General features: G+C 38.7%; 2 protein-coding genes and 1 long non-coding RNA gene across 11 annotated transcripts in view; 2 read left to right on the top strand and 1 right to left on the bottom strand.

Annotated features, from left to right (window-relative positions):
- Positions 1–274: 274 nt before the first annotated feature.
- Positions 275–2,011, top strand: parapinopsina (parapinopsin a). The gene is made up of 5 exons (XM_077722105.1): positions 275–521; positions 1,013–1,103; positions 1,176–1,413; positions 1,484–1,726; positions 1,796–2,011. Exons 1-5 carry the CDS (start codon positions 290–292, stop codon positions 1,901–1,903), a joined length of 912 nt encoding a protein of 303 aa, XP_077578231.1. The 5' UTR covers positions 275–289; the 3' UTR covers positions 1,904–2,011.
- An 876-nt stretch (positions 2,012–2,887) lies between these two features.
- LOC144190494 (cyclin-dependent kinase 17-like) overlaps positions 2,888–18,504 on the bottom strand; it is a 29,150-nt gene continuing 13,533 nt past the window's right edge. For 6 of the 9 annotated variants that reach the window (XM_077710852.1, XM_077710859.1, XM_077710845.1 and 3 more), the window contains 15 exons: positions 16,227–16,360; positions 12,323–12,448; positions 9,668–9,724; positions 9,484–9,598; positions 9,301–9,395; positions 9,142–9,204; positions 8,938–9,061; positions 8,568–8,688; positions 8,163–8,260; positions 7,897–8,002; positions 7,367–7,409; positions 7,192–7,282; positions 7,036–7,113; positions 6,414–6,535; positions 2,888–5,326 (listed from right to left, as the gene is read on the bottom strand). In XM_077710852.1, the coding sequence (XP_077566978.1) occupies positions 6,432–6,535; positions 7,036–7,113; positions 7,192–7,282; positions 7,367–7,409; positions 7,897–8,002; positions 8,163–8,260; positions 8,568–8,688; positions 8,938–9,061; positions 9,142–9,204; positions 9,301–9,395; positions 9,484–9,598; positions 9,668–9,724; positions 12,323–12,448; positions 16,227–16,360 (1,355 nt within the window). In that variant the 3' untranslated portion in view covers positions 2,888–5,326; positions 6,414–6,431. Of the gene's footprint in view, positions 5,327–6,413; positions 6,536–7,035; positions 7,114–7,191; positions 7,283–7,366; positions 7,410–7,896; positions 8,003–8,162; positions 8,261–8,567; positions 8,689–8,937; positions 9,062–9,141; positions 9,205–9,300; positions 9,396–9,483; positions 9,599–9,667; positions 9,725–12,322; positions 12,449–16,226; positions 16,361–16,513; positions 16,711–18,504 lie in introns of those variants that run through there. The other 3 variants (XM_077710871.1, XM_077710890.1, XM_077710895.1) reach the window with 2 other exon arrangements.
- On the top strand, positions 13,317–17,143 carry LOC144191497 (uncharacterized). The gene is made up of 3 exons (XR_013325011.1): positions 13,317–13,648; positions 14,937–15,118; positions 16,235–17,143. It is a non-coding gene; the product is annotated as an uncharacterized LOC144191497 (long non-coding RNA).

Genomic DNA, 18,504 nt, shown 5'->3' with positions numbered 1-18,504 from the left:
TTCTTTATTGATATATACAGGACCATTGGATATTAGATATAGAATACGATAATCACTATTTTTCACTAAGTTTCGTTTTTTTTTAGGTTGCTGTTTTGGCCTTGGATACAGATAGTTTTACAGTATTTATGGGGTACTAGGGTTAAGCATTTTGATTTGCCCAAAAACCTCATTGAGTCAATTTCAGAGCATTTAGAAAATGGAGAAAGCTGAAAACTTAACATTCTCTAAAAATATGGCCGATGCAGATCTCTTCTCTCGGACTGGATACACCATATTGGCCGTTATCATGGGTGTCTTCTCTATTTTGGGGATCGTCTTCAACATCTTAGTGATTGTGGTGACAGTAAGACACAAACAGCTAAGGCAGCCCCTTAGTTATGCACTTGTCAGCCTGGCTGTCTGTGACCTGGGCTGTGCTGTGTGTGGAGGGCTGCCCACCACTATGACCACCGCCATGGGATACTTCAGCCTCGGACGTTTGGGCTGCACATTGGAAGGCTTTGCTGTAGCTTTTTTTGGTGAGTCTCTGCCAGACCACTGTCTTTTGTGACCGTTTGTGTGTGGATAGGTGTGTGGGCTATTACACCAAAATATTACCAAGTCTTTGGGATTGAAATTTAAATTTAATTTAATTGAAGTTATTAATGACTATTATTGGATTGGTAAAATGTCTCAATGGTTGTTTCAAAGCAGCCGACCGAGTAAACAAGATAATCTGATATCGTCCAATTTAATTGGATAAAATAGTACTTGTATTCAATAAATGTCCGACAGTGGCTATTTTGCCTGAGAATGTTGGCAATTATTTAATATGTTCTCCTCTAATACACATTGTAAAAATACAATTACATTTTTTTCCAGTCTTTTGCACTTGATCAAACCTTGTCTGTCCTTGAAATGATTCACTGTTTCTGCTATAATTGATTTTGATTATGTCAAAGCTCAAAAACTAAAAAGTCATTAACTAATATTGTCTAATAAGCATGATTTAATCACTCTTACCTCACAGGTATAGCGAGCTTGTGTACAATAGCAGTCATTTCTGTGGAGCGCTGTATAGTGGTGTGCTATCCAATGGGTGCTGTACGCTTCCAGACAAGGTATGTGCCATTTTCTTTTCAAATCAAGCAGCTCAAAGGACAAAATCAGTGAAAGCTCCTGCTTCTTATTAGACATGCCATCGCCGGAGTGGTGCTTTCTTGGGTGTGGTCCTTTGTGTGGAACACTCCACCGTTGTTTGGTTGGGGAAGTTATGAGCTGGACGGGATCAAAACTTCCTGTGCCCCCAATTGGAATAGCCGGGATGCAGGGAATATGTCATATATAGTCATCTATTTTTCACTCTGCTTCGCTGTGCCCTTTTCTATCATTACGGTGTCCTACGTGCGGCTCTTGTGGACTCTCCGACAGGTGAGCCACTGTAGAATGTTGCCATTTCTCAAGTGTCTTGATTTGATGAGTGTCTATATTGCCGTGCCAGGTGACCAAGTCGCAAGTATCTGAGACTGGCAGGATGCACCGTGTGGAAGTACAAGTAGCACGTATGGTTGCCGCCATGGTGTTGGCCTTCCTGGTAACCTGGTTGCCCTATGCCAGCATGGCCCTTGCTGTCATCTTCGATTCCACACTAAAAATTGACCCACTAATCGCAGGCATACCGGTCTTTTTTGCCAAAAGTAGCACAGTCTACAACCCCATCATTTACGTTTTCATGAATAGACAGGTAAACCAAAAGCCATCATATACATCCAAATAACAAAATAAATATACTTTGTGTTGTTCATTTTTCCAGTTTCGAAGCTATGCCATTCCCACTATCCTATGTGGATGGAACCCAAATGCCCCAGAAGAGGACACATCTAATGCCGAGCCAACGGTTGCTTCTAGTTACAACAGCTAAAGGGATCTCTGAAGGATCACTAGAATCACCAGAGAAAACTTTAGATGCACCTTCGCATCTGTATGGTAAACACTTGAAAGCTTATCCAATTGCTTTGCATTCAGATAATTTGGGGTTTTCACTACCAGTGGGGTATTATTTCACGACAAGATGGTGTCATGATCTACAATTACTCTGCTTCACTGTTGATTACTTTGTTTCCATAAAATGAATAAGACAAAAAAATAATGTAACTTAAAACAAAGTCTACACACCCCCTTATTTAATTTTCAGGGTATTGTGACAAAAATCATAACAAAGTATTTTACAACAATATAGCAATTCACACCCTTATTTAATTTTCAGGGTATTGTGACAAAAATCATAACAAAGTATTTTACAACAATATAGCAATTCACAGTGGATGTGCAAACATTTTAAAGTGTCATTATCAACCAATATAGGGAAAATAAGAAGCCTATTTTATTTAATGTGTGTTCATTTTGACAGAAAAGTTTCAAATGATTAAGATTTTGATTTTTTCCATGTAAAGTTTGTGTCAGAGAGTGCGGTCGAGTGGGCGTGAAAACAGACATGGACCCAATTGTAGGGAAACGGGGCGGTAAGTCAAAAGGTTTAATTAAAAAAATAATTTAAAAAAATGAGTGTAAACAACGGCAGACGATCACAAAACAAAAAGGTAAAATAAAAAAAGGGAAGACTCAAGCTAATGTAGGACAAGGCTTGGACAAAAGACAAGAGTTAATGAGAAACGGAACAGTCGGGTGACAGAAGTGAAAGCAGGTGAAAACAATAGACGATCACAATCACAAGACAAAGTAGGGAGGAAATGTGGGGGGAGGCAACACAAACCTGACAGTTTGTGCATTAAGTGCCTGGTGCTCACTAGCAGATCTTTGACTTATAATTTTAACAGCCACAGATATAACTCCCAATATTTGAGTGTCAAATATTACTATAACAAAAGACACAATGACAACAATGGTCAATAACACAATTTTTATTTTATAACATGGTGTCATGTCTCTACTCCATTGCAACACACACTCAAAACAACCAGACCTTCATCCTCTTACAATTATGGCTTTCTATGGACACACCTCAAAACAATTGAGGTGTTATGTAGCAAATCTTCCTAATTTCCAACTCATTAAAACTGTTAAACAGCAAAACGCATAAAATACCAATGTTCTTGTAACTTTCTCTGTCAAATCTTACAGTTTAATCACTCATAGTCACCCCTCAAAAATAATCAACGTCCCATTATTACTTCCTATCCTGGCTTTGATTACAGAAATATTGCTATACCTTTCATTAAAGAAACACAAAAACTTCAGAATGTGAATAGCTGTATCAAACCTATACACGTATCTATATTTACAATGTGAGCAATCGTCTATGTACATGCTACATACTGCCACACACTTAGTCGAGTAGTCCCTGGTAGGCGCAGACATGGGATGGCGTCTCGGTCTGACGCGATCCCATTTCAGCGCCAGGCAAGAGCGACACTCCAATCTACTCGTACACCCATAATCCATCTCAGAAAACAGTACATGTTGATTGGTTTGTTTACTGGTGTGTCAAATGGTTGTGTGTGCTTGGAGATTAATGACAGCTATTATTACAAAACAACATTGTGTCAGAGGGGTTCAAGTCCTGTTAATAACCCAGTGATCTTCTTGTACAGATTTTTTATGTGCGCAATGCACTAAAGTTGTTATCTAGTAGTAAAGAAGCACATCACATTGTTGTCAAATCTTATTTTCATTTTGTTGGGCACATTGTTGGTAATTATTAGTATATATGCCATGCAACCACTGCACTCATCTGGTGAAGTTCCTGTTCCAAAAATTTCAAATACTATATGAATTACATGGACGTGTGGAACACATAAAGAACTTTGAAATGGCAAGAATATAAACTAGGTAGTCTGATTGGAGTCTAAACAACAGAGAGTAGGGAACACCCAACAACCAAAAAAAAACAACAACTGGTGCAGCAAATTTCAGAAATAGACTTCACAAGAAAAAGAAAAGCCTTACAAAGGAATTTCAGGGCAACATTTTCTGCTCTAATTGGAATTAACAGAGGTTCAGCCAACACCTTGCAGCACCCACAAAACAACACAAGCAATTATGTCCTGAGCTCAAGGAATGTGCAACACGTTCCCAGCCAGTCGCCAACTATAACAGCGGGAGCACAGCAAAGACTGAGAAATACCATTTGTTGGAAATACCATTGCTTTTGAGAAGTACAAAGTAAGATCTTATATACAAATAGGAATAAATTCAAGTGTAAAAATAGACACTGCACATGGAGCTGCTGGTCTGGAGAGGATTGGGGGAGGTTGAATCAACTACTAGTGATCCAAAGAGGTAAAATTAGGTGCAAAGAACAGTTCAACAACAACGCCTGTAGTATCAAACACAATAAGTTGTGAGTCAAGGCAAAGGGTATCTAAGGATAAGCAGGTGAGGACTCGTACACTTTTTTTGATCTCGTTTTCTTTACAAGTTGTTTACGGGAGCTTTACAGTATCATTGATTATTATGACTTCCAAAATCAGTGGCTTCTTTTTTGGTTTATCATATGTAGATTTATCATTACCCTAATATCTCCAGCGTACTTACAACCCAACTCTGACAGATGAGGTAAAGTACCATATTGACAGTGTCTCTGACCTCTACTGGACTATAAGGTGCTAAATTTCATCTCTGTAAACAACAGATACACACACAGGACTTTCAAGTGAAGCAAAAGTGGTTGTGTTTGTGTGTGTGCGCAAAAGCCAGCGACATGGGAGCTAGAAAATGACGATAATGTGTGTGTATTTGTGTGTGTGTTTCCGTGCATTTTTTTTACAGATCATGTAATAAAGGGCAATGGTGAGGTGCAATATTTTTCGTTTGGATTGAGGCTGTGGCTTTCCTCGACAAATCAGCTCAGTCTATTTATGTACAGCAATAGTACAACAAAGTCGGAAGAGACCTAAGATTGAGGAAGTTCATATGAATTCGGCCCACTGTCACTACTCTTTCTTCAAGTTTAAGTTCGGTTCTGGCCCACATGAGCGCTGCCCTCATCTGGACAGCAGCAGTAATAGCAGCATGGAAAATCACAAACTCTCCCACTTTTCTCATTTGTTGTCTCACATATTTCAGATTTGTCTTTTTTCCCCTGTCCTTAGGGGGTACCCTTATTCATGAGTCGTGTATGAAATCTTCAGTCCCAGATCTATTCTGTTCCTGTTTCTATGTGGACATGGGAATCATTTTTTTCTTCTTTGAATGTGTGTCGCTCCTTCAGTACACTGAATGGTTGTGTCTGAATGGTGTACTCCTTCAAACACGGACTTCCTCGCTTTTGGGGTCATCCAACGCGGTTAGAACAACACACTTTGTCGTCTACCCTTCCCCTGAGCTGAGAGACAGACAGAGAGAAGGATAAAGGTCAGGAGGTAACACAACTGGAAACAATAATGATAGGAAATAGATACTAAGCATAAGCATTAAACCACTATGTGAGCAAGCACATTTTATTTCCACAGCATTTCTGCATCTCGCTCTCCAGAAAGATTTCCACCAATGGTTTTGGAGAATACTTTTAAGACGGGGATTTATTTCTCCAATTTGATGACCACAGGAAAAAAAATATTGTTCAAAAGGTAGCTTATTGTAGGGTTTCCATTTTACGTCTTTAGTAATGGCTGTTAAAGTATTAGAATTTGGTTGCCTAAGCTTAAAAATAGAGTTGAGGAATAAAAATGATGAAAACATTTAATGATTCATATAAAAATAGCATCTGAGCAATTACTAAAATTTTTATGATGAACGAGGTTTTGCCAAAATTGCAAAGCATGGTGAACTTTTAACTCAAGTCTGCATCATTAAAAACAAAAGTGGGTGTTAAAACTCTTTATCTTTAGTGACGGAAAAACAAATAAACCTGTGTAAATATACTCACCTGCATCAAGTCAAACACTGCAATAAAAAAACAACACTAGGTTCATGCTACTAATTAAAAAGGCACACCACTTCACGCCCTTACCTAAAGGTTCAAGAAAAAGACTACATCTGTCACTGGAGAAACCTAAAGAGGACTACAAATAAAAAGAATGAACTGACCCCCCACATTAGTTTCTTCTTTTACCAATAAATTGGTGTTCTTTTCTTTACTGAAAGAAAGACTGGGTGCAGGTTTGGTCTAAGAAAAATACAGTGAGCTAAGTGAAAGTAAAGAAATGGGTGCAGGACATTAAATGTGAAGAAAAGTTAAGAGGAAAAACAGGAAAAAAATATAATCAATAATAAGAACTATATATGAACCTCCTGCCGGGAAAGATAAGCGAGGAATTATGTATTTTCCTTCGACATACAACGTGGTATTGCAAACAAAAAGTGCAACTGCCGAGAGGAAAAGGGGCCAAGTGACATTGGAAAAGTCTGCAGAAAGGAAGAAACAGAAAACATGATGACGATACAGACAGTGTGAAAGAGACCGTATTTACCAGAATGTTAGCGGCCACTCAGCCAGTGGAAGTGGAGGTCAGATTGTGACTCTGAGGCCTGGGATTGGTTGCTTCTCTCTGGAAGTACTGCGAGGGTGCGGAGCCTAGCTTATGGGGCATCGCTTTTTAGGGTTGGGAGTCAGGAATAAAGAAGTATGTGGAGTGGGGAGCACAAAGGAGACAGAAAGTATTTAGGAGAAGATGATTATTGCGATAGAAGAGAGAATGGGTGCAGAGACAAAGAAAGGGGACAGTTTATAAGGACAGGACAAGAGACACGAAGATACAAACACATCCAATGTTATTTTGTTGGTTTGTGTTCCTGGTTAGTTTTGATGGGGATGTATTTATATTTATTAAGTACAAATCACAATACAAATCTACTATCTAAAGTACAATAACTTGCATCATGTCTCACAGGAGCCGTGATTACTATCATCCATTTGGAAACATGAACGCTCAGGAAGTATGAACACACAACGGCATGAGAGACAACAAAAAGCAAAGATGAAGCAAGCGAAAGAGAAGAGAAAGAAGGCCTGTCCTTGTCTTATTTTTTACTGTCCTATGTTATCCCAAATACCTATCTTTCTCTTTTTGTTTCCCGTTATATAAGACTTACTTGACTCTGGGTAGACTGACGGTCTCTTGCCAGGGTCTTTTTGGAGCTGAACCCCTTTTACAGAAAATATTGAGGCAGCTATAAAAAAAAAAGAGATGGTAAGATGGACGCTCGAGCACGTGTTAGAGCAAGACTTGTTAGCAGTAGTTAACTCACTGTCAGCCAGGGTTTGAACCTGCTCGCCAAGAGTTCTGAAATACGCATGTCTGAGAGCCTCCTCGGCTGACACTCGCTTTTTAGCCTCAAACTACAATCACGCAGAAACATACAAAACATTTGAAAGATCATAATTTTCCTGTAATGTGTATTTGATTGCTTATATGTTGATTACCTGCAGGAGCACTGAAAGCAAGTCGTGACCATCGTTATCTATCCTGTACACAAAAGAAGAAGAGAGCAGGGGTCAATGAGGTCAAGTTCTTAACCCATCATACATAACAAACCGTGGAGGAACTGAAAACATTATGGGCCCATTTAATATATTCATAGGATTATGGGATCAAGCTGAGAGTGTTTCTAACACATTTCTGCAAATATGTAACACTGGAATGAAGTGCTAAAATAAAAACCTAATAAAATATATTGTTAAATGACAGTTTCAATAAACCAAGCCCCTATTATCTTTGCAAGAAAAACATACTAAGCCCCTGGGAAATATTACTGTATTTGAATACACAACATTTGATCATTTTACATTTTCAGGAATAAGTCGCTTAATCTGCAGTATGGCTATGATCACTTATGGTGGTAGACTGTGAACACTGTGCAGTGTGAAATTGCATGCAATTACAAATTTTTCAATCACTTCTTTTTTAATGAGATCATTATTCGGCCTGTTGCAATGACATGACACACACATACCTGGGCGCGTGGTTGACAAGTGGTTCTGCTGTGTATTTAGGGAAATTGTATGTCTTAAACTCTTCAGTGGTGCTGATGCCAGGCCAAGTCTCTTCTGTTGGGGTGCCTAAAGGAGTTGAGATTTAATTTTATTAACCAGTTGCAAGTCAATACAATTTCATTGGTAATATGAGATGTATTGGAAAAGGAACAATTATACTCCCACAGCTTTATCAAATGGGAACAAAAAAGAAAATGCACTAGAAATAACCCCTGTGTAACCTCACCAAGGATGCGGAATATGAGGTGGAGTTCATCCTCTATGGTTGATCCTGGGAACAGAGGCCTTCCTGTGATCATTTCATAAAAGATGCAGCCAACACCCCTGGACAGTGATACACAAAAAAACAGTTAATTTAAAAGTGTGTTGAAGACGTTGGTATGTTTGTGAGTGGTGCTTAGTAACAGCCACAACATTTTAGAGAGGATAAAAGTGACAATTTATGCAGGCACCCTTCTGGACATCATAGCCCCGCTGTAACCAATACTTGTTATCAAAGACAAAAAAAACTGAATGATCTCTTTCTTCTGTGTCTGTGTTAATCTGTTCCAGTGAGGATTTAAATTAATTCTAAAGGCATGAACATTATATTTGCATAAGAATGCAGCCTGTGTATCTTTGCTTTGCTTACCACATGTCTATGGGTGTAGAGTACTCAGTGGAGCCGAGAAGAACATCTGGAGGTCGGTACCATAAAGTCACGACTTCGTTTGAGTAGGTCTTTGTGGGGACGGATTTGGCCCGTGCCAAACCTTAATTAAAGAGGGAAAAGACACACAGAATAATGGAAATATTGACTAAGTCGAGTTTGCAAAAGACAATTTTTATTTCACTTATATTCTAACAGACTGTCGACAGATTTCCCGATTGCATTAAAACTCTAAACTGCTTGTGCAGATTTCTTTTTTGGGGTAACGTGGCTCGCAGAAAGGCAGAGTTGTCCGTGGTCAATTCAGATAAGAGGAAATTCAACAGTGGTATTTGGTAAAGAAAAGCCATACCAAAGTCAGCGAGTTTCAGCTCCCCTTTCTCGTTAATGAGTAGATTCTGGGGTTTAAGGTCCCTGTGGAGGACCTTCCTACGATGGCAGTAGGCAAGACCTCTCAGTAGCTGAAATAGGAAGATCTGGAAAGGAAATAATGGGAATATAATCCTATTCTACTGCAGAGTTTCTCTTACTAATGGCTGACCAAACAAAGTACTACCTTGACGTTGTGTACACTCATTATGCTTCCACAGTCATCCATGTACTGTTTCAGATCTTTTTCCTGATGACACAATTGAGTGTTGACACTTAGATAGGTAAAACATATTTACAGTAGTAGACACAACACTTGAGTGTACATACACAGACACGCACTCACCAAATACTCAAAAACGAGTGTCAGGCACTTGTCAGTGTGGATAATGTCATGAAGAGTGACAATATTGGCATGCTTCAAGTCTTTCAGTAGAGACACTACAAAAGGGAGACATTGAGAGCGCAGTCCAAATAGAAAATCAAAACTCAGCAGTAAAAAGAATAGCTGCTAGCGACATTGTCAAACCTTCTCTGATAGCCGTGCACGGTGCACCCTCTTCGTGCTCCAGCCGGATCTCCTTCAGAGCCACCAAGTTGTCTGTTAGTTTGCTTCGCCCCTTAAAAACGGTAGCATATGTTCCCTGGCAAAGAGGAAAAAAAGTCAAGCGAAAATCCAGAAGGAATATTTTGATTTGCACGGCTCATCTCACCTCCCCTAATTTGTCCAGTTTGATGTAGGTCTCAAGTTTTCCAAAGCCAATTTCAGACTAAAAGAAAACACATTAGGGTCATTATCTTTCAACCAATGTGAACATATAAATTGTCATTTGGAAGTTGTCCATTATTGCGACGTAAGCATGAAAAATATTTTTTATTGGTAACAATATTATAATACAATTTCATTAATAATGAAGCATACTTGTGAAAGGAGGGGTCTCTAGTGACTAAGTTAACTAATGAGGCATGTGATATCTAAAAGCCATCTTTAAGTGAATGTGTTTGCAAGAGACAACCGAGACACAATGAAAGCTATCACATAAGCAATAACACAGTGACTGTAAACATTCAAAAGGGCAGAAAGACAAACAGTATTGCCAACTCGCCATACACCATCTGGATGACATTGGAAATCATCATCTTGTGCTGGGGCTTATCTAACTCGAGCTGACTGAAGTTGTATGTCTAAAACAGAGTACAACCCTAATTCAGTGCACGCTTGTGTGTGAGGCTGCATATGCATTTGAAAAATCAATTTCTCCATAACACTTTTGGTGGTAGCCCAGCAAAGATTTTATCAAAATGAAAGCACCATAAAACCAAATGTAACAATGAAATATTGTGTGTTCTGGGAATAGAATCCATTAACAGATTACTCCTATTTATAAACTGTGAAGGGTTTCTCTATGTGTAGCCAATAAGTATGTGTGATGTGGTAAGAGAAATAAAAGGAATCTTTTGCCAAGAAAAGTGTTGATGAAAAGAAGTGTGGCTTGCTTTTAATATAATAAAATTGGCACTGAGATGTGCATCGCGATGAGGTTTTAGTTTGGGGAAAATAATAACAAAACCAACACCTTCCTTTACCAGTCTCGCCCCCAGTCTTTTTTGGAATGTTGTGAATAATTGATTGTCAAAGGGAAGATGCATACAAGTAATGTGATGCCGAGCACCATCGCTTGAATTACAGTGACGAAAGATCCAATTACGGTTTCAAACAGGCACATATGTTACATGACACCTGACACTTTGCCGTGGTTTTTGGTAACAAAGGACACACACACTCAGAAGTCCATGGGCCATTACCATCTGTGTGCTTGCCATTTCTAGGCTTACATTTACTGATCACAAATGTGACGGGGAAAGCCTTACCCATTTATAGCACCTCATTACTTAATGTCCTCTGTAAAAACTGACTAAAAAAAAGACCACCTGTACAGAAAATATAATGGCAATGTATGAGGAAAAAAAATGATGTGTTCATTTAACAGTCTCAAATTGTGAAGTGTTTTTGTCATTTGCACATGAGTTTTAAGTTAACAATACAGAAGGATTATAGACAATACTGTTTTTATTTTTGCCCTACAAATCATTTGAAGCGTTTATATATGCATTATATAAAGGCAGGGAAGCATGGGGGACTTTTACATTAATAACTAAGGGCTGAAAATTCACCTATCCACTGAATTTAGTGCTCCACTTCTTCTGTCATCATTCCACACTTCTTGAATTATTTTTTTTAAAGTCATTTAGTATTTTTTTAATGGAATGGAAAACTTTTAATGCTGTTATCAGTGCTCTTTCAGAAATGTTTGGCATTAATTTATGGGATAGTAATCGTTTGAAAACCATGCCCTTGCATGTTAGTTAAATTTGACAGGCATTAGTGAAGTGAGGCGTTATTCAAATCTTGCTAGCAGTTTTAATAGGCTGCTTTCATGAATAGATGCATTCATACTTGCATCTTTGCCTCAATCGTCCTTGATCTTTGCTTTGGTGTTATTTTGTTTAATCCAAGTCAGTAAAGCACCTCCGCTAAAGAATTGATCCTCCTGTTACATCACATATACACGGCTCCAAGAAAAAGTCAGTCGCTCAAGTGAGTCTTTGACAAGGTTAAACATCAGACGACTGCCTTTCTCTCATCCACTGAAAACATCTTTTTTTCTTGGCAAAGCTGGCTTCAAAAATCAATTTCTTTCATCTCAGTAGGGCTCCTACAAAATAGCTACGTCACTAAAGCGCTTATAGAAAGGAGCTGGCAGCAGGTCACAGGCCTTGCCCGAGAATAATGGGAAAATGAATGAAACCTGTATACATACACAAAGAATATCAAGGCATGGATATGGGTTATGTAAAATGTAAATGAGAATGATGAGCTGTGTGAATGATTTTGTTTAGATGATCATGAATGAAAGGAGGGACTGTGTCTCCAACAGCGCCCCCCAAAAGTGGAAAAAAACAAAGCCAGTGAAAGAGAAGCATTAATTCAGTCACAGCACAATGGCATAAAAGGATACTCTGCATAATCATGAATATTTTCCCATTTCCCCCATCCTCCAATTTACACGATATGTAAACCAACTCGTCACACAACTGCTCCCTCCTTAATGATATCCATGATCGCTTGGTTTCAAAACATAACAGACTTGCTCAACCCTTTACTGAGCCGTCGGTAACTGTCGGCCATTGCCTATAACTCAGTGAGCATTTAAAAAGATATACGCAGTTTGTGCTATTTCATTCGTACACAGCACATACCAAATAATATATGATTCTTTCATGTTGCAAATGTTGCAAAGCAGACCCAAATAAGATAGAGGTGCTTAACATGTGTATAGACCGATGTGAATACACAGAGTACTGACCAATGAAGCGCGTCGTAGCCTGCGGCTCATGGGCTTGTCAAAGGGCGGGCTGTTCATGGCAAACTTCTCTAAGTAGCCCTCCGGTAGCCTGATATCAGCTGGGAGAGACAGACGTTTGTTTAAGTCCTGAAAGATAGACAGAAAATATTTTGTCAGTAGGCCATTAAACAAATCACTTTTTTTACATGGGTTAATAAAAGGAGTAAAAAATACGTATAATAAATAAGTATTTAACACATTCTTTATAAATAATGGTCTTTCATTTATTCACCTTCCATACCAGTTATCCTCTTATAGCTAAATATATTAATTAATAATTAACTGTTATAAAAACTAAACAAGATAAAAATTCTTCAAAAATCACAATGCCCACTGGCCTACTTTTAGAAAGACCCATGATTCTTAAGAGCTACATGGTGTCCGCAGGCAACTAACTTCCAAAGCGTTGTGGATCACTGCTCTCCAAAATGCTATAAAAAAAAAAAATTATAAAGCCCCCCAAAATCTAAACATTTACATTTTCTGGGCTCCCTGCTAGAGTGAGAACGATCCAAAAAACCTTAAGGCGGATATTTATATTCAATTGAGTTCACTGGGACTACACAGCATTCATTTGACACCCTTTCGCCAGTCAGTTCAAACTAAATATCACTCTCTTCAGCAAGTGTATACTGGATAACTTGTATCTACTGTACAAAACAGTACGGATGTCTAGTATAGTAAATTCAGAACTTAGAAACATGACTATTTCATTGTAGTTTTTACTGTAAAATAGGCCGAACATTAGCTCATGTTGTTGATTATTCACATCAACAAGCTTTGTATCTTTCCATTGTTTGCAAGCGAGCATTTGTCCAAAGTGCCTTACTGCTCACTAATGTTGTCATCAAAGGCAACGAAGTGAAAGCGACAGCTGAGCGTCGAGTAGCCTTAAAGGGAGCTTAGATACAAGGACATCGGCCCAGTGCATTCTGGTTGTTGTAGGCTTTCTACAATTTCTACAATTAGCAATGAAAATAGTGTGTAATGTGGAAAATAGAGGTGCCTTTCTTGTATGTATCTTGATTATTAGGTCAACTTGAGGTGCTTCAAGAAAACCGATGCTACAGTTATCACCATGTTGAATGAACGTCTACTAAAAATCTTCGTCAAAGGAATTCATGCCAAGACACTTTCCAACTACTCGGTACATTTTTGGCAGAGTGACAAAGTTCCAGACCTCATCTGGAACACATCTGACTGGTCTTTTTGTGGGTTTTCCTCTCATCGCTTTTCTCCTTTGCTAAGTGTAGCAGGCTTTTGTGTCTTAAGATCTGCTCAGAAGCTGTAAGGGCTCAATTACACACGAAATGTTTTCATATTCTTCATGTATTTATGCTAAGCATCATATATGCATATTTGTGTCTATACAGGGTGAAATATATTGTTCAAAGGTAATTCTCTATGAAGCCAGTTTTCCAAAACGTAGAATTGCTCCATCAGTATATGATATGCATGTCAACTGTTAACACATAGTTTCCATGGTAGCAGGGTTGTCTGGTTGGCAAAATCCAAGCAGCGACAGAGCGTAAGTGTTTGTACGCATTCTGCTTTATTACATTTATCAGTCCGTGTGTGTGATGACAAATGAAAGAGAGGACGGTCTGTTGCTTTTGCTCATTTGCTAGCATAATTACAAGAAGGATGAGTACAAACCTACTCAAGAATATAAGCATCACACACCCCTGGCAAATATATTCTCATGCTGTGACATAAGACAATGTTTTGCAGGCTTAATAGCAACACAGAAAGAAAACCGATCCATAAACAACTGAGAGTTATGCTTTGAGCTGAAAGATGAACAATTTATAAGAAGCAAAAGACAAGAGTGCAAACGCAAAAATACAGATCACTGTGATATAAGCATCCTTGAAAATACCCTTCGGATACACATTGTGCTTTGAATTCTAACGGATAAGGCCACATAAATGAGTGAAAATGGACACAGGCTTACAAAGAACATCGCTCCTGACCCTTTTACTGACTGGTATTGGTTAAATAAGTATCCCCACGCGATCATGCGTGCGACCATACTCACAATGCAGAATAGCTCTAGTAGCTCCCTCATTGTCCTCCTTAAACGTGTCTTTTTATAATGCACTCACACACGCACGCGTTGCCCCATGCACATCTCGGTGCTGCCACATGACTGCACGCACACAGTAAGTAAGACCACTGTGCCATCCACATTCTAAGCGAGAGAGGGAGAGAGAGAGAGGGGGCTGTACAAAAAAAGAGGAGGCAAGGGAGGGAGAGAGCGAGTAGGAGGAGAGGAGAGAGGAATGGACAGATTCCTAAGAGGAGGAAGGCACATTGGGGGAAGGGGGAATGGAAGGGGCAAACTGAGAGGAGACATTGTTTTTCTTCGTTTCTCGTTGCCATCTTGTACTCCATCTCTCCTTTCCTCCTGCCTCTAGTTCACATATCAATCTCGAGGCCTCTCAATACTTAGCTCATGTCATTCTTATTTTTTTCATTTCAGTTTCTTTCTCCCGTCATTGTGCACCCCCCCCCCCTCCTCTCGATTTCTTTAGTAAACATGGTCTAAATTAGTCCCTTTCACTGTTCACAACAGGATGAAGCATGTGTCCAGAGGCATTTCCCACAATACTGCTGTGCTCATCATTCTCTAGCTTCTTGAAACAAACACACCGAGACGCACGTCTGTTCAAAGCAAGACAGCAAATCATATCGGCAGTTACCGGTACACTATACAGTAAAGGTGACTCAGCAGAATCAGCAATGAATCCTCCTCTGGTAAGTGTTATGTATAGTGTGCGTGCCAACACAAACCATATACAACAATACATCCATAATGTGCAGATGCTCATATCTTAATTCCTCTTCATACAAAAGCTTGACACTCATACAAGCATAATCATACAATAGTTTTAAAAAGCAGTTTTTATTCTAATCTATTTATGTACATTACCCTTTAAATGTCCTATATATACTCTTTATTTGCTTTCCAGCTTATATAGTCGCAAACCTACACGATTTGTGACCACATTCTCTACAATATGGGCAGTAGTTGTCACTATGGCAGATGGCGCTTATCTACGTCGTGTTTCCACTTGGGGTTTTACGGCAATGTGGGTTTTAGTGCAGACTGACATTACAAAGTCTGTTTCATGTATGAACACAGTGGGGGTGCACATCTGTTTTGTAAGGAAATGCATTCATTTCACAATTGAGATGTGATCCACTGATAGATTTCCTCTTCTCGCTTTCAACGGAAGTAGTTGGGCCATTGAAAATATATTCATTCATCCAATTTACTTGAAATCAGGTGAAATAGGCTCCAGCATGCCTTGTGAGGATAGGCGGCTCAGGTAAAATGAATGAATTAATATTAATATATATCTGGTCGAGGGTCCACCAACACGCTTGTTATGTTGTGTTTTTCTTCAGCCTACAGTTGTGCAAAAAAATTACCTGGTACCTATTTTTTCTATTGTTCCCCATTTTCCTATTACTTTAACAAATAATATTTTTTCTTAATTTATGATGAATTAAAAAACTGCCCCGCAAAAGTGCTGACTAATATTTTTTGCAATTTCTTTATTAATTCTTTGGCTAGTGCCCTATATACTCCAGTGTGAATTATAGTTTGAAAAATATAGTAGTTAGAGGCTTTTAATACAACCAGCTTTAATTTAACAATTCAAGTGAGTCCAAACTGTGATCCATTAAATACTTCAAGCACCTTATTGTTACATGTCACAGAAAACATGACAATGTCCCTAAACTATTACCTCTATCAAGACTTTGAGCCACATAAGGCATTAATTAATAACATTAGGTGTTATTGAAACCAGGTATGTGTCAACCGCGTTCATTATGCATAATGTTGGACTTCCTTTACCTCATTAGAGATGCGTCGGTGGTGATTGTTCCTCATACGGACCCTGACTGGACTCTGGACCTCATCAGAAGATGTTCCGGAAGCCTGATCGCTCTCCCCGTCTGAACCCATCTTTACGTTCTCATGGACGATACCTGTAATTGACAACAGATAAAAGTTTGTACATCAGAAGCTTTTAAACAGTCCTCAGGATATGCAGTGTATCACAGTCAATGCAAGGAGTGCTAGGCACATGAGTATGCATTTCCATTGGTAAACTGAGGAGGAGACCAGAGATCAATATTAACCTGAAAGCATTAGGAGTTTTCTCATCATCTCAGTAATCTCCTCTACACACCCCACATACTCTTCCTGAATCCATCTGGCTAATGAACCGCATTGCAGAAGATAGGGCTCTCACCCTAAGAATGAAATGTACGAATACATTTTTGTACATCTAAGGGTCTTCATTTTGAACTTTTGTCAAGTTGTGTATCTAAGCAGGTCTGTTTCTGCAGCATGAAGCTGCTCTGGCTGCTGAAAGCCAAATGTTATGTTCACAGGAAACACTAAAGTAAGTAAAGCACTAAAGGCCCTCAAAATACAGAGACAACGAAATGGAGGATGATGTCATTGTCACGGCTGCAACGCATCAGACATAAAACAGATTGAGGGCGTGACATCTAAATTCAATTGTAATGGTTAACTGAAAAGAGGGATGAGACTGTCTGAAGGGGCTATTTGGTCATTAAAGGCATTTTGGTCATGGGGGATTCCAACATGCATATACAACTAAAGTGGTTGGTGATTTTTTAATTATTTTTTTGAAATAACGAAAAGATTTGGGGCAACTGTGACAAAGTTGTTAGTGCGAGTAATCCTAGGACCAAAGGGTCCACGATTTTTGGCTAAGACTGCTCATTGTCTAAGTGTCCTTGTGAAAGAACCTAATTTGCTCCCAGTGGGTTGGCAGCATCTCTCATGTAAGGCGTCACCCATTGGTGTGTGAATAAATTGGTGTGTGGGAAAAAAATACAATGTAAAGTGTCTTTGAATGTCTAGAAGAGCACTACATGATTCCAATGCTTCAATATTGTAGGGTATGTGGCGAGTATGAATACAAAATGTATCTTTTCAAAACCAGACTAGCTTTCACCATGAAAAATAATGATATCTAGTTGTTTACTTTGTGGTACAACAACACAATTAAAAACTACACCACAATATATGAATATTCCTTTAGGCAGCTTATGCCAAAATCCATGTTATAAGGAGTAGCAGTTACATGTCGTAAAAGACTCCACTCATAATTATCTCAGCTATCTATTGCCAATCGATATATATTATTGATCCAGTGGACTAAAAGCATCAGAGAATATGCTTACAGAATTTAATTTCTTCAGAAAGCTGAGTAGACAGTATAATTATCAGGCATTATTGTCCCCCACTTTAGTTGTGATACACTAAAATACCCAAGTTAACTGTCACCTGAGTGGGAGAAAATATATTTATGAAGAATTCCTACCCAAAAACAGAAATACACAGGGAAATAGACTCTCTAAAACGCGTAGCAGAAAATACTTATCAAATGATAATAAGTAGTGGCTTCCAGGTCTTTCTTTTTACGTATTCAGAAGTGTGAATATAGGAAAGTCCCACCAATATTTCCCTATAACATCCTGCATGTATGCTTCCTGAAAACAACCTCTGTGACTTGAATAACACTAAAAGTCTTGATTAAAATTAATTTAGACCGTTAGGCTGTCTCCCCAAGTGTTTCATTACTCCAAAGAAATGATAAGCACAGCCAAACAGAATGTATGCCCTCTACTGGCTAACTCGGGAGCTACAGCCAACAATTAACAAATAAATCAGCCCTAAGACGAAAAATATAAAATCGGGCTCCATGTATCGATGAGAATAAATCCCAAGGATATACCTGCCAATTTCATTCTGATCTTTTATCAATGGGAGAAAAGTAGTTATTAGTAGTTGGTAATTTAGTTAGTGTTCTCAAGAACGACGACAAAAACAAAGTGAGTGAGACCTTGAGACCTCCCTGCAGCTGATCTAAAAATGTGATGTGGTAAAGAAAAACAGTTTTGAATTTCTCACCCACAAATTAGTGTTCCCTATGGTAAATTTAGATTTCTGATACCAGCATTCAAGTAATTTGAGTCCAGCAGTTTAATAAAAAATTGTACCCCGATTAAATTTCTAGTCAAGGACAACATTCAACTGATTTAATTTTGCTATCACTATAATTTGAACCAAATCAACATTTTAAGGTAATCTGTGG

This window comes from Stigmatopora nigra, chromosome 1 (assembly GCF_051989575.1).
Source record: "Stigmatopora nigra isolate UIUO_SnigA chromosome 1, RoL_Snig_1.1, whole genome shotgun sequence".
Lineage (NCBI taxonomy): Eukaryota > Metazoa > Chordata > Actinopteri > Syngnathiformes > Syngnathidae > Stigmatopora > Stigmatopora nigra.
This window is presented reverse-complemented; position numbering and strand designations above follow the sequence as displayed.

What these genes read in the sequence shown, in the direction of transcription:
- parapinopsina (XM_077722105.1), top strand. Translation starts at nt 290, where the DNA reads ATGGGTGTCTTCTCTATTTTGGGGATCGTCTTCAACATCTTAGTGATT. An exon ending in CTTTGCTGTAGCTTTTTTTG is followed by an intron (nt 522 to 1,012) that starts GTGAGTCTCTGC and finishes CTTACCTCACAG; the next exon opens with GTATAGCGAGCTTGTGTACA. An exon ending in ACGTTTTCATGAATAGACAG is followed by an intron (nt 1,727 to 1,795) that starts GTAAACCAAAAG and finishes TCATTTTTCCAG; the next exon opens with TTTCGAAGCTATGCCATTCC.